A 24132-nucleotide genomic window follows, 5' to 3' on the forward strand; every position below is an offset into this window, starting at 1 on the left:
AGGGCACAAGTGTTTGTTTCCACACTTCATGCTTTGAACAGACTAATAAGCCAAGAAATGTATGAACACATATAATTTGGTCATTGAGTTTGTTTAAACAGGTGGAATTTTCAACACCACTCATTTGGCCTAATTCTGCCCCCATGGAAGTTGATGGTAAACTGACATAAGTAGGAGCAGAGTTAAGCCAAGAATGAACTATTCTGAAAATCCCATCTACAGGTTTGGGCATATACTAACACACGTATTGTGTTATTAAGATGAATTGGATCTGGCCCCATGTCTAAGTAGGCGAAGTCATATATTCTTTGCTGGCTTCTAACAAGGTAAGAGAACTAACTTGTAAAAGGAGTTGCGAACATGCCTGAAGTTTAGAGTGTCAGAATTATTCTGCTGCTGCTGGGGAAAACAGTTTGCGTGCTTTAGACCTCAAATCAATACTACGTTGTGCCAGATGGATAAGGATAAGAGGATATTTACTTTTTTACATAATTGAGAAAAAGTATAGATTGGCCAAGATTTTCAAACAGAGTTGTATGAAATTAGTTTCCTAAATCCATACCTGAGTATCTGAATAAGTGGCCTAATTTTCAAAAGTACTGAATTGGCATGGAACTTCAGGCATCTCTTTTTGAAAATCTTAGCTTTTTTGTTTCAGAAGACACTTTTCAAATCTTGCCAATTTCCAAATGGTAATTTCTTTGGTTTTATAATCAAATTTTCCTTTGAAAAGGAAGGAGGTGAGAAGAGAAAGAAAGAAAATAAAAAGCTTTCCTCTTATTTGCTTTCGTAGGTGATGATGGGGAAAGTCACTGCCTACACACAACTATTAGAGAGACATGGTGAGGTATCTTGTACTGGACCAACTTCTGTTGGTGAGAGATGAGTTTTCAAGCCACACAGAACTCTCTCACCAACAGAAGTCAGTCCAATAGAAGATATTACCTCATCCACCTCCTCTCTCTAATATTCTGGGACCTACACAGCCACAACTATACTGCATATACACCACTATGACCGTGTGGGGGAAATACTGAAATTGACTATATAGAACATGCTGCATATGCACAAAGTAAATAAATTGGGGAAACGGGGAAAATTTTGTAACTCCCCGAACTTTCATTTACTAATATTAGATGGAACCTATAACAATAACAAGCCAAAATCAGAATGAAGTGTGATTTGTAAATTGATGTGTCCACTTAAGTAAAAATGTGGATCTCTGAAGTAGTCTCATTTTTTTTTCCTCCATGGTCCATTGTGGGGGAAGTCCATCTGACAAATTCAGCATTAAACATTCATTATGAAGTCACACTACTGGCTATTGTACTAATAGCTATTGGCTATTATGAAGCCATACTACTTCAGCTACTTGTTGAATTACAAATTTCATTTTAAAGATTCTTCTTAGTGGGTCCAATAGTTATGCTGGGCTTCTGTGGAGGATTTTTTAATAAATGCCAAATTTGCCCCTTAACTGTTTAAACTTGATTAACTATCATTTTCTCAGAAATGGAAGATATAAAGTGATGGAAAGGTTTAAAATTAAATTGTTATTGATACATGTTTGGATTAATGATATTTTGATTTCATCTGCTACCAGTTCAACATTTTCCATTGCCAAAGACAGCACACAATGCTGCATTCTAACATGTCTCCAAAGAGATTATGAAAATTAGCAGACTGAAGAGGATGTTTAAAATACCAGAGTAAGGAAGAGGGAGTTCTCTCAACATCCTGGCGTAAAATTTGCTTTCACTATGAAAGATAGCCATGTTCATTACAACAATATTCACGTTTTCTCCCGTCCATGCTCCGTTTAATATCAGTGTGGAAAAGGCTATCTTAGATTTATGAGTTATTCCTTTTATTTTGGGCACACTCAATGAAGCAGTCTTCAATAAAACTCTTCATACTTCTATCTTGAATCATATCCCAAGTATGGCAAGGACAATGATGAGATCAGGCTGTTCAAACACAGGAGCTCCTTCATCTGACAAAGGCCAACACAGATGTTTTTGTTTTTATAAGGACAGCTACTGTATAATTTTTGTGTTGTTTTGAAAAAAAGAGTCAGAGTGCTCAAACTCCAGCGATGGGCTCTTCTATACTGCAAGTTCTAGAATAATCACTTATTTCAAAACCATTATGATGCTTAGAGGTGGCCTGCCCTTCATGAAATAACCTGCCCTTCACTCAAGCACACAATAAATACTTTCCAATGTGCCACTCTCAGAGTTTAAAGTGAAGAGAGCACATATCTTTTTCTGTCCAATGGAATTACATGCTCAGGTTTCAAATTCAAGTAGAGCAAAGTCCTTTCAAATTCATTAAAGCATTTATTTCCAATAGCTGTTTACACACAGCTCTTGCTTCCAATTTTTCTAGCATGGATACAACTAAGAAAGCAATGATTAATTATTAATCTGAAATCACTAAATGACTGTTCACAGCAGAAACTGTACACTGTTAATTTTATACTTGGAAGTAACACAGGGGGAGATTGTTTCAAGTTCTTCTTTAATTAAAATTACATGGAATTAGAAGGCACCAACTGTGAACAGTAATGAAATCTTGGTAGTACTGTTCTGTTTATGTGAAAAATAATATTGGGGTATTTAGAGAAGAATGGGTGGATTTTATCGGAAACACATGATGAACTATACATTCATGTGCAAAGCAAAGTTCAAGGTATAAAGAAAGGATTCTTTGATAAATTCAGCCTACATTATGCCTTTCTCTGATTTCCCTGTAAATATTATGCTTGAAAAGGTTAAGAACAGGCAAGCACTGCAAATTATTCTCCATTTATCTATATGCCACATCATATAAGACTAGATGCAATATAAATTTTCTACATGCTGCTTTGTCAAAGATCTCAACCTTGACTTAAGGGTAACCACTTCTAGAAACTAAAGGTGGTGGTTCTGTGAGTCTCACTCTCGGAAAGGGAAGTTTAACAGTGAACAAGACCGATCCACACTTTTATCAAGCTCACCTGAGAGCAAACTCAAGATCCTCAGATGAAATACATACCAAGGCTCTAATCCTATATCAGGAGACAAATAAGTTAATGGGACTCTGCACATGTGCGCTAGCAGATTCTAATGCAGGATCAGGTCCTTACTATGAAATGTAATTTAAAACAGACTAGAGATTGTTCAATTTTGAGATCCAATATTGCATTTCATGTGAAGTCAGTGGGAATTTTGCCTGAACAGGATTGCAGTACTTTATCCACATCTGGGTGTATTTGATAGGTGTAAACATTCGGGATAGAGAGGAGTTGTTTATTAACTAGAAGTTAATAATTTAACTGGTATGAAATTCAGAAAGCAGAAATGTAGGCTGTAGGAAGAATCACTATCTAACGAATTACATTAGACCTTGAAATATGTGGCCAAGGAACTGGTGTAAGCTCCATTGTTTGACACCTTTAAAAATTAGAGTGGACAAAGTAGTAAAAATATTGTGCAAGAATAAGTCTGTATTGGTATGAAAAAGGATTAAAGGTGGGATTTTCAAAAGTTTTGGATTGGAGTTAGGTGCCCAACTCCCACTGAAATCAAATAGGACTTGGGCACTTAACTCCCTTAGCTACTTTTGAAAATCCCATCTAAATGACCTGACAGGTGTTTTCCATCTCTAACCTCTGAGCCAATATCAGCCCATTGTGCCAGAGTATTGCAGTGTGCTCAGTAAACTGCATGACATTAGAATATCTTCAATTTAATACATTGCAATGTCTAGACAGCGGTCCAAATTCTACATTCAGGTATACCTTTGCAGATTTCGTGAAATCAGAATTTAATTCTGAGTGAATCAGGGAACAGGTTTATCCATAGCGTATTCTGTTGAAGTCACCCGTGGTGGACTTGGCCACTAAGGGCCTGTTCCTAATCCTTTCTCATGCTGAGTAGTAGTTACTCATGCAAGTAGTCTCAGTGTGAATAAGGCCTGCAGAATCAGGTCACAAGTTTAGTATTTCTACCAAGAGTTTGGAGTTTCTGACAAGAAGTGTGGAAATTTTCAAAAGAAATGTATATGGGACATCTCTATTCAAAATCCTCCCTGACTCCAGGCATCTCACTCCCTTCATTTATTCATACCTGTGTTTTGCCTTGATACCGTGATTTATTTGGTCTTAAATTGCCAACTGATAATGTCTAAGTAGATGCGTAGTGGGTACATCTGATATTTATCTTATTTATATGGCCTATGTAAATACATGCTCTTATTATTTCTTCTTAATGTTTGTTACAACCACTTGTTATCTCTGCTGTTAATTAGATTAAATCATTCAGGGAAGAGGCTGTCTTATTCTGTGTTCCTAGAGTGCACAATGGAGCATCAATCCTGAATGGGGATTTTGGGCACAACAGTAATGCATAAAGAATAAATAACTAATTTCAGAAATAAATGTCATAAAGTTTCATTTGTTCCAGGGTCCTTTTAAAAGTCTCACTTTGACATTATAGAGATATGTGACATTTTTATTTACCATCTCAGGTCCATTTGGGTTTGAACATGTTATTGTTGAAAACTGTTAAGAAGATTTTACAAACAAACTAGCTGTTCAGGAATCCATGTACTTCGTACTTAGCAAGATTCTACATATGTACTGTTTTAGCTATTCCAAAATAATTTTCTAACAAATTTTGCATAACGAGAACATGGCACCAGTCAATGAAACTATTTTCACAGTTTAAAACCTCCTTTGAAGCCATTTTACTTTGAGTTCAAATCCATGAGACACTAAATACATCTATAGTTATTTTAATAGTGTAAGCCAGTGTCACTGAAAATCTTATTATGCAAACTTCCATTAAAAATCATCACATCTTTTAGACGTGTTGTCAAATTGAATGCCTGACAGCTTGTGATCATTAAAGAATCTATTGCACTTTTCTTAAGAATGCGAATGTTTAATCCTAACCTTCTGACAAAATTCCAACCCTCTAATTACATTCAGCCTATCTAAATACCCCCTCAAATTTCAGTTGAATGTAGTATTCTTCTTCAGCTCCTATCTTAAGCTTTTGGGTCATTTTGCTGTATACTCTTGTTAAGCCACTGGCTACATTTCACCTGAGAGGTAGCTGTATTTAAGTGATGGACGAAGTGATCCCTATATAGTAATTGCTGAATTTGCAAAGTGCTTTGAGATCCTTTTTGTATGAAAGGCACTGTATAAATGTAAGAGATGCAAAGTAGTATGAAATGCAAGAGTTGTAATTCTGATAGGCCTTTAATATGTAAGCAGCAATATAAGGTTCTAATTAGAGAAGGACTCCGCACCCAAGTCAGTAGTAACTTATAAACTACTGAAAGATGAAAGTTAGTACTGCAAAAACTGACAGACCCTTCACCATACTACCAATGGTTGGTAGGGATATAATTATAATGGAACCCAATAGAGCTGCTTACATTAAGAGTCTGTCAGAATTTTTACTACCTATATTTTGAAGTGTTAGCAACACCATTGTAAAAATTCAATGTAGATTGAACAGAAGCTCTCAGTCAGAGGGGGGAAATATTAACTGAAAAATTTAACATGCAAATAATTTTTTTACTCTCAAATGTTGATGCTCATGGAATGAGAAACTAATATGCCTAGGTGACAGTGTGAGCAGGCACTGTGCTGTCTGTGTATATCAGTCAAAGACTCTCCATCCTAAATTGCAACATTTATGCTTTTCCAGCCTGGCTGGGACTGTAATTATGCTGAAGCATGTGGTTGTTTTGTGATATAAACAAATGTATACTACTATATACTGTTCTCTAAAGTCAAATGGTTTGAGATAAAGCTACCCAAGAGAACGCCTTTCTTCTTGTGCTACCATGGCAATAGAGATCTGCTGAGAGGGTTGAGTTAGCTGTCCCTAGCTTACTTTTAAAACATTGAGGCTGGTAGAGGGCTCTTCACCAGAAAAAATACACAGTCCTGGAATTCACTTCCCTTCTTGGTACAATAGAGCTTCAGTCTGTTGACTTTCAGAACATGATGCAATGTCTATCTCTTCCCCCAGACTTTGGAGAAAGTGGTGGAGAAGGGCTAGCCTTAGAGTCCTGGATTCCATTCCCTGCTCTCCCATAAACTTCCTGTGTCACCTCGGGCAAATCACTTAGCTTCTCCGTGCCTCAGTTCCCCATCTGTAAAATGGGTGAGACCCTTTCCTACCAGGAAGTTTGTGAGGATAAACACATTAAAGATTTTGAGCTGCTCTGATACCATGGTGATGAAGTGAGACAGAAAGATAGGGGAGCTACACAGTGCATAGGATTTCTGATGGACGAGGGGAGTCCATTGGTGACTGAGTTTTCATATGTTTGTACAGCCTAGTACTCTGAGCCACAATTCTAGCTGAGGATTTTACTAATAATTATTTTAATGTATATGTACCAAAAGTGCCTAATGGATAGGTACTTTTTAATATAAATCCAGATTAAACTAAATTAATTTTATGAACTAAACAAAAAATAGTAGGCAACTAGGATGAAAATATTCAAATCCTTTACTTTTTTAACCCAAACCAGGTTTCCAGATCTGGGAAGCTAGTTTATTCACTGCCTGAGCAACTCTTAGTTTAATGTTGTGTCTACACTAGATATTTCTTACCCATTTGTCAGTAAAGGTGCGGATTCACTAATGCTACATGCATCACAGGTGTTTTTACCACAGCTCAGTGGTAACACAAGTGTAGCTACCTTGTTCAAAAACAGGCAAGAAAACGTCCAAGTGTAGACAAGGCAAAACGTTTAGTACAGCTCTTGTGAGACAGATGCTGGCCTGTTAAGACATATAAAGATTATACAGTTGCAAGAATGCAAACAAAATGGGAAAGCAAAGAAGTTTACATAACTTCTGACTTTGCACACATTTTACACTCATAGGACTTGAAAACACCTTCATTTTTTAAACAGCAAATTTGCAGATCATTAGCCTGTAATGTGCACTAGTGCCTTTGGGTCTTCTGAAAACAAAAATGAAAAATGATCTCATTAAGGCTGGCCTAATGGTTGTAGCACATACAGAAGACCCAAGTTTGATTACTGATCCCAGTCTCCTTTGTCCCTGGGCTGGCAACGATTGAGAATGCTGATGCTGTAGTAGTAACACGTAGTACATGGGACTGGGGATTATTTAATACTGTTTTATATTGAAATCTGCTGCTAATTAAAGTGAGAGACTGACTCCATAGGGAGTACTGTGTGGTCCCTTAAGCCAGGTGGCTATGATCCAGGCTCTTGGTAAGGGCTCATTGAGCCTCTAAAGAAACATAGGCAAGGTCCTGTGCTCTTTGCAACACATTATTCTTAAATTATGTGACAGGGACCATACAATTATGCAACACAGCCCTCCTTGCCATGGCCAGCCCAATCTGAATAGGGTTTTTTGTGTGTAACTTATTTATTTTTATATTTGTTTTTGCTACCCCTAAATGTTCAGTCCTCTGCAGATGTTTGCACTGACCACAAGTAACTGTATTGCAGAATTTGTCAAGGGAAACCTGAGGATAAGGTTGGCACATGGTTTGATATATTGACATCTTGGGTGGCTTTTTTGGAGGGTGTGGGGAAGAGGAGGCAGTTCTTTTGTTTTATTTGCTTACCCACCCTGCCCCAAGTAAATTTAATTTGAGGTTTGCGGGGGGGGGGGGGGTCAATCCTGCCTGTGCAACTTAGACCACAGGACCCTGGAGCTGGAAAGTCCAGCCTGAGGAGATGAGGTCACAGCAGTGCAAGTTGTCTGCTACCTCAGAGTTATCTGGCTGTGGAAGCCCAGTACCAAAGCATGTAGGAAATGCACCAATTCAGCACTTCTCCTGTGTATTCTCCATAGTGACTGTGGCTCACCAATGGAATATATAGTTGACCTGTCCCTTTTGAAATCTTTGAGGAAGGTGGAGGGGTAAACAGTGTCTGTCCTTACCTCAGGATGAATCCCCCAGATCCATCTGCTCCCACTAGCACAGAACAGGGGAGTACAATTTTCATCCCTGATGCCAGAGGGACTGAAATCCCAGTCCCATAAACTAAAATAATTAGTTATAGTTGTAATTAATTTTCCCCTTTCAGTTCAACTTTACACCCTTACAATCTTTGGCTCCTCTCCTCAGACTGCCAATACTGGTGGTTGTATGGACAACATGTCCTCCAAAAATGGATGAGACCATGAAATTCATTTAACATAAGCTACTGAACTTCCATTTGATAGTCACTGCTCTGTCACTACCACTCTGAGCTGAATTTAACCACCTGTCTGAATATTCTGCTTTTAAATGTATCTCACTAGAGATTTAACTGTAAATTCTAAAATTCAAGCAACTATTGGAAAAGGATACACCACTCACATATTGACCATCTTGGGGTCAAAAAACTCTCAGTCCTGAATGGGAGTTGGGTAACAGAACACGCCAATGGCACACAGACCGGAATGGGGATGGGCAACAACTTTATCATTAAATGTATAGAAGGGTGTTGGAATAGGAGCTGCCAGTCGAATACTAGTGGCAAAATCTTGCAATACAGGTAAATGTGTGCCAGTAGTCAGAACTACTGGGATTTAGTTGCAATCTTTGCCCCTGCTAATATTTTTAATATCAAAATGTATTGTTACAGGATTAACATAAGTGAATAAAATCAGATCACGTGAATCTAAGCAAGTCAGGTGATACAATACTCATTTTTCACATCTCTACACAGAAGCTATTTGAAGAAAAATATGAGCATCCGTTAATAGATGGTACTCCTTTTTCTTTAGTGTTAATGAAAAGGAAAGTGGTAGAGCTCTGTAGTTACAGTTATTCTATCTTTCATGCAATGGTACTTGACCAAAAAGCAGATAAGAGAGGGATGAGGCAACAACATTGGCAATTTCTAAACAGCACCTCAATTTTCTCTTTGAAAATAAACAAAATAGATGAGATCTGGAACTATAAAACTTAACAGAAATGGGCTACATTGCTTGAGAGAAATAGGCCTAGTTACCAGTGCTTGCATGTTGTTAGTTTCTAATATGAAAAAAAGTCTTAGACTTATATGATTAATGTTTATAATTCATAAACAAAAGTAATGTGTTCAACATGTTCATACTATCTATTTGTAATAGTGTTTGTTAATGTGTTCAATAACATCAGCCCAGACAACTGTAGATCTTCGTAATAGTAAAAACATAATGGACCGCATCAAATTGGTGAAGATCTGCTCAACTCCACTGAATTCAATGGAATGAGGCCAATATACAGTAGCTGAAAATCTGGCTACAATTTAAGTGCCAGGCGTCTTGTCCGAGTGAGATTAGGTATCTGAGCTTACATTTCTTGACATGATAATGCAGAAGGGAAGGGTTTTTGTGCTTTTGTACTGAAAATTCAGTTGCTTGAGAGACACTTTGTAAGAGCTTTCTAACATTTTCTCTTTATAAACACAATATTTTCTATGTTTATCAAACTGAGATCAGTTGGTGAAAGAAATATCTTTGTATTTGGTGAAATATATAAATACAGAGGGTTAGAAAACATGCAAAAAGGTGTACAGAGAGACTTAAAAAAAGTGTTAGTTCAAATAGTATGGACAAAATTCAGTCAAAAGGTGGGATGAAACATATCAAAAGTCCATTTCAAAAAAACAAAAACACTCATCTTTAAATATTGTTACTCGTTTGCATAAAAATGTAAAACTTAACAACATTCTTTCTTTTAAAAGAATTAAAAAAATATAAATATATATATATAAACAACAAGCAAGAAGACAAAACACATCAAAAATGGGAATAAAAAAAAATCTTCAAAAGACAAGAAGTTAAAAAAAGAGGGGAGAAAAAGATTTTCAGGGATCCTTGTCATGCAAATCAGTTTGGCGGCAAAAAAAAAAATACCTTCATCTTCAGCACCGTCATTATCACCTAAATCATCTGTCTGTTTCTTTGTAAGGGGACCTAGGATTGAGAATGGAGAAAATGGAGGGAAAAAAAAAGACAATTCAAGAATATACAAGACTGAGGAAAAAAATAGTCAATATTAAATTCCCAAGGATGTTTCAAGAAAAACATTTGGGGGGGAAGTTCAACTAACACATTTTTGTTCTGTTTTTTAAACTTTATAGCAAAATCTCTCCTCTAGGGTATGGCTATTAGAAACATCTAGCATGAGAGGCAAATAGTGCCTGATACTTTACATAAAAAAAAAAAATCAAGAATTAAAGGAAATGTTTACTAAAAGCATACCCACCACAAACATATATTTATCGCCTTCGTTTCTAAATTTGAAGAAGAAATGGTGACCATAACAACCTAAAACCAAATTAGCTCTCATATTTAATGAAATAATGTTGCTGATAAATATCTTGACAATTGGTGAAGAGAAAATTTTCTGTGAAAAGTAAAATCAAAGTTCTGAGTCCAACCATCTTAGCTCCTCCTTAAAAACGACAAGCATGGGTTTGGCTTTTTTTTTTGGACTCATTTATTATATTCCAATTTAAATACAGCTGTGGACTGAAAATTCCCTATAACCTTTCTTTGACCACCTGCTGATATATTTATTAAAAAATATGAAAGTCCCAAAGTGGGCTTTAGAAACAACGGGTGAAATCTTGGCCTTACTTAAGTCAATGGGAGCTACGTTTTCCATTGACTTCAGTGGGACTAAGATGTCACACAATCTATACAAAAGTAACATTTAAAACACAGGCTATTCAAGTCTCAGCATAGGCAGGGCAACTAACATCTTACAATCAAAACTAAGAATAATGGAATTAAGGTTTAATAATTCCCTTCCATATTCCATGCCAACACAAGTACCATTAACATGTAAGGAGATTCATCATTTTTTGCAACAGAAAAAAAATTGCCCTTCTCTCTTAGCAAGTAATAAAAAATACAGCAGAAGAAGAGTCAAAGGCCATAATGAAAATATTTCCATATATCATGTATTCCACATAGTTATGCACAAACACAAGACAGTTGGAACTCAGTATTATCTTTCCTTTTTTCAGAGCTATCCAATTTCCATGACATTCTGTAATTTGCATGCAAAAAAAGCAATCAGTACAAACACAGGACTCAAGTTAAAAAACGCAGCCATGCACATAGTAGAAAACAAGAACTTTCTCATGCATAAAACAGACAAAAAAGAAGAACAAAGATGAAAGGTGTGTGTCGATATCTATAGTACATGTAGGCAAGAGGCACGCATTAACTTTAAGCACATTGAACAATGAAGTAGTGTTAAAACATTTGTATTTTTAAAAGCTCCCATCTACTTCTGTTATGTTATAGGATATTAGTAATCCAACATTAAGCCTGCAATCTGTGCAAAGAACGCTATAATTCTGATTAGTGCACTTAAAAACAAAAAATCTGAAAATGTTGTTTGTATTGCACCAGGTGCATGTGTTTGACAAACATAAATAATCCATGATGTACCATGAAATTTTAGTTGTGAATTTAGAAACCAGACCATATACACCTCTACCCCGATATAACGCTGTCCTCGGGAGCCAAAAAAATCTTACTGCATTATAGGTGAAACTGCATTATATCGAACTTGCTTTGATCCACTGGAGTGTTCCGCCCCCTCCCCTCCCGGCACGCTGCTTTACCACGTTATATCCGAATTCACGTTATATCGGGTCGCGTTATATCGGGGTAGAGGTGTAGTTGAAAACCACAGTTGAATACCTTAATTACTGCATCGGTCAGGAGAATAGTTTCAAGCTCATTCTAAATACAGAACACTGGAATTATACATCATAAATTCAACAAGAGAATTTTACAATTACACCTGCAAACAATCATTCTGTTTAATTCAGAACCTTGGTGAATGCAATAGCTTCTGCTAATGGAAATCCTCAATATAATCGCTACAAATTATGATATCTACATAATGTGACCCTATCTAAATGCAGGTAGCACCCTACTGATTTGCTGCTATCATTCTCACACCATAGCTACTATACTCCCCAAAAAGGACAAAACCACTAAGTATAGCAAGGAAACTAGAAAATCATTCACTTAAAGGTATATTTTCATTACAGCATACAGGGAAGAATCAACTATTACCAATTCTAAGAGATATGCATATAGTAACCAGTAATGGCATGTTACAGTTAAAAATATGTATTCTTTTTAAGGGTTTCTTGACAACTATTATGTTAAAAGGAGTGATCCACAGGCAAACCTAGAGACATCTGAAAAGACAAATGTCTCATGTATTTCTGTAAATAAATTGTGTAGAGGGAAAGTTCTCTTTCTCGGACTGAAAACATTTAATTGCAAATAGAAAGATGACTAGTCCCTTATTATAAGGGATGTCCCTCATATGGCACATTGTGTTTCATATCTGTCTAAAAATCAATATAATCCCATATCTTAACAGCAGTCATACAGAGAATCAAACACTGTTATATAAAGGTATGATCTTGTGCTGCAAAATGATTCACAGTACAAGTGAAACATGCCCCTTACAAATAAGCTTAGCCTCTATTTTTCATCAAATTGCCTTTTTGTTTCTTTGAAACATAGGTGGTCACTTTGCTGGTCAGCTTCCTACATGGCCATATTCAATACACACAGTTCCCAGTAACAGCGGGAAACACACTGTTAATGGAATCAAATGATCCGGAACATACTTCAGGCTAGCATAGTTTAACATGGTTTGTCTTCTCAGTGTAGTCTGGAATCCCAGATTTACATTTAGGTTCTATCAAGTCTAAAATAAGAGGCTCAACTAATCTCCTCTCCTGGTGGGGAGAATTCATTCCTGATGAAGGCAGGTAGCAATACCATTGCCCTCCCTCCCCTAGATAGTCTTCCAAGATAAATAGTAGGTGTGATTTCTAGCATAACCTGGCCCATTCCTGCAAACCTTATTGGCTGCAGCATCCACTTTGGCAATGGCCACCTCAGAGCAACAAATGCCTACCTCTTTCAATATACTTTCTGCCACGGGAGATCTACTCCTGAAGCCACTGATGTGGTTGAAACCTAGGTCATCGTATCACAGTGTAGAGAGGCCTCTGTAACTATCAGTAATTACCTACTTCTCAGATGTATTCATGTTTGTAAATGCTCTGTAGTCCTTGGATGAAAGGTCTGTTTAAGTACTATTGCTCATGTGGCTGTCTGAACCATTAAACTCCAAAAGAAAGGCATTGTAACCTTGAGATCTTAAAGAAACGGTGGCAATTTTTTGTTTGGCTATTTATGTTAGGTACTTATATGGCCCCCTTAACCATAGTACCTGAGGCTAGACAATAGGAAGCCAAACTTCTGAAACTACCAGAGCAATGGTAGAGGTTTTAGACTTGGCTTTCCTTTGCTTCAGCAGTGCTTCTCAGTTCCAATATAGTAAATAATGCCGACTGTTTCCTTATTCTCAGGAATAATAGACTCCACTGATTAATACTGTTCCTGTGTCTGCCTACTAGGTTAAGTTAATAAGAAAAGGGCTCAAACCTGCAGCCCTTACACAGGAAAAACTCCCACTGAAGTCAATGTGAGTTCAACTCAGGCAGTAAGAAAATAAATCCTTATGGGAAAATCCTACAGAATGTAACAGACAAGAATATCCCTTCAATAAAAAATGTAAACAAGCTCTGGAAATGTATAGCAGGGACAGAATTCTCAGTTAGGTTCAAATAAATATTTATAGAAAGTTTATGTTTATGCATCTATACTTTGCCTACAATAATTTCTATGGCCATTTATTCACTATTAGATTCTATAGGTTTTTTCCGTTGGGGAAACAATTGGTTTGGATTTTATATTTTGTGCAGGTGCTAAAAGCTAATTAAACAGAATTCACTAAATGGTAGCAAGACAGGGAAGACAGAGCAGCATAAAATAAAGCTTGTTAACTTTCCAGAATTACTTCTTATGGCACCAGACTACTACATTTATAAGTGGCTTTAGATCTACTTTTTCATTCCGTTGTTCCACTTTTGCCTCTTAGTATCCTTGATGAATACTCACTAGTTCCGCTTATTTTTTCACTCATTCCATCTAACACTTGTGCATCTATTAAGAAAAAAAATCCTTTTATTATGTTTATAAACTAGCCTTCAAACAGAAAGAGCAGCTCACTGGTCTGGACCAAGTTGTAACTATCATTTCTGCTTCTTTTTAATGCCATAAATATCAACTATTGGCACACTAAGCAGGTATCTTAAATTATGAAAAAAGAGAGACTGAAACCTCTAAAATGCTGATGCAGGGTGATTTATTTGATCACGAAACTCTATAGGGTTTGAGTCTCCCATTGTAGCATACACAACTCATTAATATTAATGGAAAAGTAGACCCTATGTCAATTGAAAAGGGAGAGAAAGTGATTATTGCATTTTATGTGTCATCAAGACAATGAACAGTCTTATTGCAAAAACATAAGGAACGCTGTGTGTAAGGAGAACTCCTAATGAACTCTGAACTCATTTAATTCCAGAATAGTGGTTTTTACATTACTGAAAACTCAGTAATTCAGATTCTTCACTCTGACTAATCCAACTGATGCTAAAGAAGGATACAATGCATTTTTAACATCTCTATAACTGACCACTCTATGCTTACAGTGGAGTGTCCTTTTTAAATAGAATAAAAAAATCAGCATTTCTGTGCGGATAACTGAAGAATAATTATGTGCTTCAAAATAATTAAAATCCAACCATATTAACACTACCTTTTACCATTCCCTTTGATGCAGAACTAATGTACTCTCAAATATATTAAAGATGATTCTAAATTCTCTTTATGGTCTTGTTTCAGGAGAAATTATCCATGGCCTTTTGTGTCATGCATGCATTTGAAAGGCATGAAAGTTGTGGATGTTATTAGCTTTTGACCTGGCAACCCTAATCATCAAAAATTCATAATACACATAATCACCCCTTCATTAAAAAAAAAGAAGCACCAACTCCTCACCAGGACTCAATGTAGCTACAAGCTGTGGATCTAGTCAAAATGTTCTATTGTCACAATAATAAGGAGGGGAAAGAAGGGTCTTTTACCCTGGACTTAAGTAGCGTCCAGGGATCAGGTAATCACTACTGATGATTCTTTGAGTGCCTGCATTTAGATGAATGTCGTTCCTGGCTTAGATTGTCTGTCCCATAACTGGAAACTGGTGAAGGTGGTTTTAACAATGGAACAACATGGGTACTGCCAAGATTCATTAAATGGGTTGCTACATTTTGGAATTCTGGTTCAACATTAATTGTTCCATACCTGTTATAATATTATTATATATTTACCTTTAATTTAGGTGAGCTTCTATCCATCTACCACTATGCCTTCATCATTAGTATAGAAGTTTTGGTTGGACATTTAAAGATCTGCGAAATAAAATTTTATTTGTTCATTTTAGACGTTTGGGGCTATAAAATAATATCTGAGGTTTTGCTAGATCAGATGTCATTTTCAAACATTAGGTGACATGGACTCCAACTAGAGTAAATTCAGATTATTTTTTCAAAATAACATTGGTACTTTTCCAGTGTATAATGATTTTTTTAAATTTAATTTTGGGATAGTCTCAACCTCCTAAGACCTTTACGCTCCATTATACTCATTGCTTGCAATTCTAAAAATCAGACATCTGACATATTGTTTCAGGTGTATATGTTTACATATTGATACAAGTCTTTATGACAGTTGCCTGTATAAATGTTATGACAAATTGGAAAGTTCCAGTATGATGGTCATTTACTGAATGGTGGTATAACATAATTTTAGTCATTAAAAAAAAACAGCTAGGGGGAGAAACAGAACCAGAATTTCTTTGGGAGGAGATTTTCAGAGGCCCAAATGACCCTAACTTGGAGCTAGGCTCCTAACTGCTGCCCACACTGTAACTGGAGAGTCTGACTGCAGCATGCATAGGCATACCCAAGCTAGCGTGGGTGCTAACAGCAGTGAAGCTCTGGCAGCATGGGCTTCAGTGTGGGCTGTACAAACCCACCCAAGACCTCAGCTACTTATTATTGGTACCACTGCTATTAGTACCTGCACTTGTACGGCTTGGTTTTGCCAGCTGGTGACCTCTTTCTTCATTCTGACTTGTACAATTATAGGTTATTGTAATTACTTTAAGAAAAAACAACAACATTATATGGCACTTATTACTGCCTTCAAAACCCAGCATGACTCTCCCTACTTGTCAACTCTTGTCTCATTCTAGGTCCCCCGCCCCATATTCACTCCTACTCCAACGATGTGAGCTTCAAATGCCCATTCATCAGCTTCTTGTACAATCATTTCTGTGCGGTCTTCCATGCTGCCCCTTGAAAAAGATGAAGAAGCTTCCTGAACTTATCCATAAAGTTCCCACCCGCTACACACACAAATAACTGCTGAAGACTCACCTCTGAGAAACTTACTGACCTCGGTGCACTTGAGGAGTAAACAGATTATATTTTACATGTCCTATTTATTCATATTTGCTAACTTAACTGTATAAGTGTTGCTCCTCCAGTCTGTTTTCTTTTCTCTTTAGACTGCAGGCACTTTTCTGTACGTACCACAGAAATAAAATAAATAATAAAACACAAATCGACAAAACTGTTAAGATCCACACTTCCTGCTTTCTTCAAGCCCTTCACCTCTCTTTTCATCGATACAACCTGACCCTGCTTAAAAGCCTATTTCCAAATGTACTGTCCAGAAGAGGGCTTCAGATATAAATGAGGCATGATAAGGAACTGGGTTCCATTTCTGACCACCACAATTGCTATTGGTCCATATGATTGTGTGCACTTCAACTGTTCATTAAAAAAAATGAAACAGAAAAGATTATTGCATCATTAGTCTCTATAGGGGCTAAGTTTCTTTGTCTTTGTTTCCACAGAACCTAATTCTCCCCTAATGAACCTTACAGAACCTATTTTCAGCTAGGCTAAGGCTTTTGTGATGACTTTGTGAGCAATTACTGTAGTTACACCTGCCAGTGAACTACAGGTACAAAAAAAAAAATAGGCATAAAATTGATTTACCAATTGCACCCACAACAAGGAAGCCACTTTCTGTGAAAGCTTCCCTGTTTAATTGCATACTCTTCAATCACCAAGCAGGTGATCATGGCACTGCTTACCTATCCCCCACTATATTTCTTCACACCAACATGCTGCTGAGTAGTTAGGACAGGATACCTAATCCTGCAACCTTGACTTTCATGAATAGTCACGCTTGAGTCAATGGGTTAGATCCTGATCTCTGTTTTACCAGTATAAGTAAATTCTAGATGGGTGTAAACGACATCAGAAATGGGTACAGTGGTGCTACTCATCTGAATACATTTTGCAAGAGCAGGTGCACTGACAGTATGCAATTTTATTTTATTTTGCTTATGACATTGCCGTGAATATTTTGTATGGAGCCAACTATAAATCCTTATATGATCGTAATGAAAGTATATATCAGGCATTGTGGCCATCTAAGACTTTCCTTTACATAGCAGGCAGCCATTTAAAAAAAACACTTTTATCCTAGCAAATAATTAAGCTTATGCAGAATAGCTTAGCAAGCAATCTCCTCATTAGTGAGACATACAGAAGACCATTCTATTTAGGGGTGGCAAATATTCTATTCCCAGCACAGTGCAGCAGCCAAATGTGTCACTTGGGGTGCTGTGGCTGGAACACATTGGTGTTCTCTCACAACAGCCAACAAGTCTAGTACTTTTAGAACACAAGGTTTAAATTAATGGGCCATGCACTGCATTTAAATAAAGGCCCAAACACTTGGGCATGCGAGTCCCATGGATTTTGCTGGGACTATTTATGCCATTAAAGTTCCTCATGTGTTTAAGCACCTGCAGGATCAGTCTCTATCATCAGAAACACCTAATAAAAATTCCAGGGATTGTGATAGCACTTACAAAATGTGTCAAAAGATCCAATTATATCTTATCTTTGTAGTCATGATCACTGCTTTCTGGTAATAAGTTAGAAAACTATCAATCCTTTTTATATTCTAGATACTAATGTTCATAAAATGGACCGGAGGGATGAAGAAAAAAATCTGATAGTCTGGCAATCAATCTTTCTGGCTCACTTGAGTACTGGAAATCACACATACCTATTGTAGCTTCTTAGCCACATTGGCTTCCATCACATATACCAGATGCCAATGCAAAAGGAAAAAATAGCAAGGTAATAAAAACCATTAGGGCTAGAGTCTATGAGCTTGGTTCACTCCCAGTGGCATAGGGGGATGGAATAGGCACTTCGGATAAGGCAGCAGTATAAATAGAGCTGTCCCTCCCATATGCAGGGGCGGCTCCAGGCACCAGTACACCATGCGCATGTCTGGGGCGGGCAAGCCACGGGGGGGTGGCCTGCCGGTCGCCGTGAGGGTGGCAGTCAGGGTGCCTTCGACTGCATGCCTGCAGGAGGTCCTCCGGTCCCACAGTTTCGGCAGCGGGTACGCCGAAGGCGCAGGACCAGCGAACCTCCCGCATGCATGCCGCTGAAAGCCGCCTGACTGCCGTGCTTGGGGCAGCAAAATACCCTATGGTATTCCATTGGGAGGAAGGGAGAGCAGCTTTAAATTACATCGGGGTTACAAAGGAAATTATGGAGAAAAAAAAATGATGGCTGGATAAGGCTAAAACACAAAACCTCAATGCCAGAAAATCTAAGGTTGAGGATGGAATGCCAGTCTCTGAACTAGAATTTTTATTTCATAGATTTCCCATCACAACCAAATGACCATTATTTATACTATTTTTAGACATTCTATAAAGTAAATGTCAGTGATACAATAAGATATAGTCATTGTTTCGACAATAGTTGGCTTTACAGCATTTACCAATCACAATCCCACTCCACTTGGTTATATCTTTAATCCATGCAGCTTTTAACATTTAACTTGCATTAATAATTCACTTTGTTTTACAAATATTCATATTCCAGCTATGACACACATTCTTCCACAGCTGCTCTGCCAGCTGAATTGAAAGTGCATGAAACAATTTTCTGTGTTCATGAGTAATGACTAGGGCCTAGATCCTGCAAAGATTTATACACATATGTAACTTGAAGCATCTTAATAGAATCAATGAAGTCAACAGGCTAAATCTTCAGTTAATATAAAATTGGTGTAGCTCCACTGATTTTGATGGAGCTGTACCAATTTGCATTCTGAAGATTTGGATCAACAAGTCAACTCATGTGCTTAAAGTTTAGCACACACACAAGTGTTGGCACGATTGGGCCTTGAATTGAAGGGTCAAATTTATGCCAGACAAAACCCCCTGGAGTTACACCAGGGATGAATATGGTCCATTACTAGACTTTTAATCAGTGGCAAATAGTATTGAAGGTGCCCAACTAGCACATACTAGATGTGAAATAACTCAAAATTGTCTACAGTACAAATATATTCTTCTTTATTCTATTTGGAATCTAGATGGAATCCTAAACTCTTGTTATAAATCTCAGTGAAGTTGCTCAAGAATTATAAGAAGGATATGAACTCTCTTTATTCTATAAGCTTCCAAAAGATCTTATTCAGCTCATGTGGTCAAATTGCAAGTTTGGAGTTCAAAGGTCCACAATTCAAATCCCAGCAGAAGAAATTGGCCACACTGTCATCTATCAATATTAAAATACTTTCACTTTTTTCAGAGGTCTCCAACATTAATGCTGCAATGGCTGATTTAAGTGTGTGAAGCTTTCACAGCATAAGAATGTACAAAGGGATACTGTTGCTACTGAGGAAGCTACACTTCTGACACCAGGTCATGAAGTCACCACCAATCTTAAACTATGTTGCCAGATGATACCCACCGCTACCATCTGCCCAGAATACCTAAATAAATGTAGTACAACCAGTTTAAAAATTGACATGCAAGGCCTAATTTTTACTATACTGGGGAAAATCATGAAGTGCAATCAAGCCTGGAAGGCCCAGGATTTAGCACAAAACTACGAGTTTGTCAAGTCAGTGTGACATTACTAATCATGGACCCAACTATACTTCCTTCAAAAGAATCAACTTTAGTTAAGGCAGTACACCAGTCCTATAGGCCTGGACTATGAAGAGAGATCCATATGCACAACGATAATCTCTTGGGACCAGATTCTGGTGCCCTTCTTCATGTTGGATACCACTATAGTCCACAAGTAGCTCCATTAATTATAGTGGTTGTTACAGTGGCTATGTAGTTGATCTGTGGCACAGCTGGGAATAGAACCAGGCCCTAGATACTGGAGTTAACCGCTGCCAATGAAAAGTAGCCATGTAGAAGTAACTGTGCATTACAGAACAAATCAAATTAATCTATAATATTTTCACAAAGTAACCATGAATTATAATTAAGCATGAAACATTATTAGGCATAAATTAAGTTCTGCCCAGATCCACCACTTAGACCACATCCTTCCAGACTTGTGTTGTCCACTATAACCTGTGTACTATTTATAATGCATGACCTCTGAGAATTTAAGGGCTGATGTAATCAAATAATGACAGCCAAACCCTCATTATCTAACTAACTATCTCTGGGGGCATCCAAAATCATTGAATAACCAGGGCTTTTGCAGTAGCTGTAAAGGAAGGCTGAGGGTGTTGCTTGGGTGGCTTCTTTGCCTGGCCCACCACAGGAACATACAATAGATGGGTGGGCCAGGAGTTTAAAGGGAACCATCTGCTAACCAGGTTTCCCATTCCCTCGCATCAACCCCAGTTGAACAGCTTTCCTGCAGTGGCATGCGTAGCTCAAAGAGCATGGGAGCTGCCTTGCCCTCTGCTACTCTGTCCCATTCCTCTCTCATGCAGGCTCTGTCGCACAGACAAAAAGTAGGGAACAACAGCCCTGGAAAGCTTTGTTGATATTTTAACTATTGCCACATAGCACTGGCAGACAGAATCCAAATACATCTTTAAAATTCACCCAGCACAGCACTTCAAAAGCCAGTGCTGTACTGGGAATATATCGATATTGTTGGAGGGCACGCAGCTTGTTGTTAAGGGAGGAAAGCTCTAACCTTTAGGGAGAAAGGCACTCCTTCACTTCTCTCCTCAGCTAGTGGCTCTCAACCTTTCTAGATGACTGTACCCCTTTCGGGAGTCTGATTTGTCTTGTATACCCCGAAGTTTCACCTCATTTAAAAACTACCTGATTACAAAAGCAGACATAAAAACACAAACGTGTCACAGCACACTGAAAAACTGCTTACTTTCTCATTTTTACCATATAATTAATTGGAATTGGAATATAAATATTTCAGCGTATACTATATAAAGCAGTATAAACAAGCCATTGTCTGTATGAAATTTTAATTTGTACTCACTTCACCAGTGCTTTTTAGGTAGTCTTGTAAAACTAGGCAAATATCTAGATGAGTTGCTGTACCCCCGGAAGACCGCTGCATACCCCGCAGTTGACAACCACTGCCCCCCAGTTGACAACCCCCAGTTGACAAACCCATGTACCCTCCCAGTTGACAACCACTGCTCTAAACCTCTCCCAGGACAGCAGATTTGGGAATTATTGGGTGCAAAGAAACTTGTGTGGAACCCCTGTGCCAGAGTGAATTTCACCTTGAATGACTCTAGTTTGTTTCGGTTAGGCACCATACACCATGGTGTGTGCATATATTTATGCACCTGTACACACATGGACATACAACCACACCTTACATATTGATTGTTTTCCTAAATAGTGAGCTTTTCAAGGTAGAAGCTGTGTTTACCTGTCCATGTGGATAGTATCTAGCACACCGCGAGTGCTACCAAAAGAGAAATGACAAATGCTGAAAATAAAATAAAAACTCATACTAACAACCTCTTGTTCAGTGCTGCACCATTCACACAGTTTGTTGCATTATAAAATAATAAAACTTCAACATAAACGTTTCTCCATAGTTCAAAGGATTTAAGGGCATCCTTACAATACTCTTTAATTGGGACTTTATCTACTAGCTAAATTAAACATAATTATAATTGCCCTCATTTCCACATCTTTTGACAGATTCAAAGTGCATAGCTCTCAAGAACAGTGGTGGGAAAGTTCAGAGGGCAACACATATTTCAAAGGCTATCTAAAGAAGTATGAGACATGGGGAGTTGTACCAATCTTCTTATACGTATATATAGACTTTTTAGAAGAGCAAAGTTTTTAGGCAGAAAAATTCAAAACATCTTGGCACTGGAGTGACATTGAACAAGAATAGTACAAGCAGTGTTTGAAGATTAGAAGGATCAAATACATGTCATAAAAGAGTCATTTGCATTCTGACATGTTTTCAACATTAGCGTAGCTCTTGTTTTGAAACTACCATTCACTTGTTCTGCATGTTATATTAAGCATTCCCATATGGATACATAAAGCTCTTATACTGAATGAAGCATGAAAAGAAATCAGCACAGCATTTCTAATGCAGCGGAACTAAAAGACAAGTACAGAGTCTGAGGCCATGCATTTAGACAGCTGCAGTGGACTCCTACACAGGAACAGAAGGTTCAAAACAGATGTAAACGGAAGCCTTCTTCACCCACTTACTATTTAATAGCTGACTATTACAATACTGAAGTTAGCGAATAGGAAATGGCCAATAAAAATAGATAGACTCACAAAATGTCACGTCTGGGTATACAGAATAGTTTTTGAAAAGTACATCAAGTTTAAGAGCAAAATGTCAACATGGCACTTGCTTCCACTCTCACAGTACTCATTAAGGAGAGAGTTGACAGGTTGGGGACAACATAACATGTCTAATTCTTATCTAGTGACAATGCCAACACTCTGTGGAGAAAGGCAGACACAATGCGTGCCAGATACAAATGTAAGGTTTCCCAGCATTTGACAGAATGTTTTCTCATTTCAAGATTTCCACCCCCCAGAACATCTACTTATTTTTAGTATACTGTATGGACATAATTAGCAAAATTACTACACTGGGATTTTTAAAAACAGGTAATAGATTTTATATTGAGTGTTTTACAGTAAAAAAAAGTATTTTGTTCATAAGGCACGTGTGTAGAGCTCTTACATAAAGGTTTAAGAACCACCTTGACAGATACTGAAAACAGCAGCTGTGTTTTGATGCAGAAAAAAAATTTGATCCCAAACTGAATTTCTTAAAACTCTGGGCCTCAAAAGGTAAAAAGTTAAAAATATTAACTGTGAAAAAATATTAAATCATTTGATCTTCTGAAAAGGAGAAGGATCTAAGGTAAGGCAATTCTTTCAATAATTTTTAGTCTGTTTACTGGATCACTAGAGTCAATACAGGATAAGAGGCTGTGAGCCGTCAAAAGGTCTATTGCTTTCATACTGCATTGACCTCCCCTCTACCCTATTGGTTCTCCTCCTCCCTCTATTGTAATAAAATACAAAAATATTTTTTACAAGAGTTTTTCTCTTCTTTGCCTACATTGTATAATTTTTAAAAGAATTTAAGCAGTTCAAAACGCTAGACATTGGCATTTCATTATTTTGTGAATATCAGAGCACAAAACCTTCTTAAATGACAGAATCCCTTTGATATCAGATCTGTCACATTTTTTCCAATTCAACTCTATGGGGCACACTTTCCTTTCATCCCCACGGAAAGAAGACAGGGGAACTATCATGAAATCAACAACTGTATTTCATATTTGGATAAAGAACATTGGACTGAATGTTAGTGTCTAATCTGGATTTAATTTTAAGGGTGGGAGGAATTGTAGAGCCACTGAAATAATCTGGGCACGCTTTCTCGTTCATGTGTTTGCTAATTTCTTTTTTTATTTTGCAGTGAACTCAATGCTAGTGAAATATGCTCAAGAAAACCCTCCTGCAGATTGAAGTATTTTTTGTTTATGGACAGCATGGACAGCAGTACTGTAAACTGTTCATTTACATATTAGAGAAGAATAATTCCTTTCATTGGAGGAACTACTGAGTGAAAATCTATGGCTTGTCTTAAGATCATGGTCAGGCTAGATGATCACAATGGTCCCTTCTGACCTTAAAAACAAGTCTATACGTGTCCTTGAAAATCTCTCTCATCCCTGAACAGCAGGAACCACTGAAGGGGTGAGGGCAGAGCAGTCAACCTGCTGATTCAGTCCTCAACCCAAGTGGTGAGACTGCTAACAAAGAAGCAGGGCTTTGGAGCGGAGCCCGGAGCTGAAGCTGGAGCGCGGAGCAG

General features: G+C 37.6%; 1 protein-coding gene across 12 annotated transcripts in view; it reads right to left on the bottom strand.

Moving 5' to 3' along the window:
• Positions 1-24132, bottom strand: part of NLGN1 (neuroligin 1) — a 596375-nt gene that overhangs the window by 300150 nt on the left and 272093 nt on the right. For 8 of the 12 annotated variants that reach the window (XM_005309651.5, XM_065557743.1, XM_008174577.4 and 5 more), the window contains one exon: positions 9881-9940. The exons of the other annotated variants lie outside the window; for them this stretch is intronic. In XM_005309651.5, coding sequence (XP_005309708.2) covers positions 9881-9940 — 60 coding nt within the window. The remainder of the gene's footprint in view (positions 1-9880; positions 9941-24132) is intronic. 12 annotated transcript variants of the gene reach the window in all.

This window comes from Chrysemys picta, chromosome 9, assembly GCF_011386835.1.
Source record: "Chrysemys picta bellii isolate R12L10 chromosome 9, ASM1138683v2, whole genome shotgun sequence".
NCBI lineage: Eukaryota > Metazoa > Chordata > Testudines > Emydidae > Chrysemys > Chrysemys picta.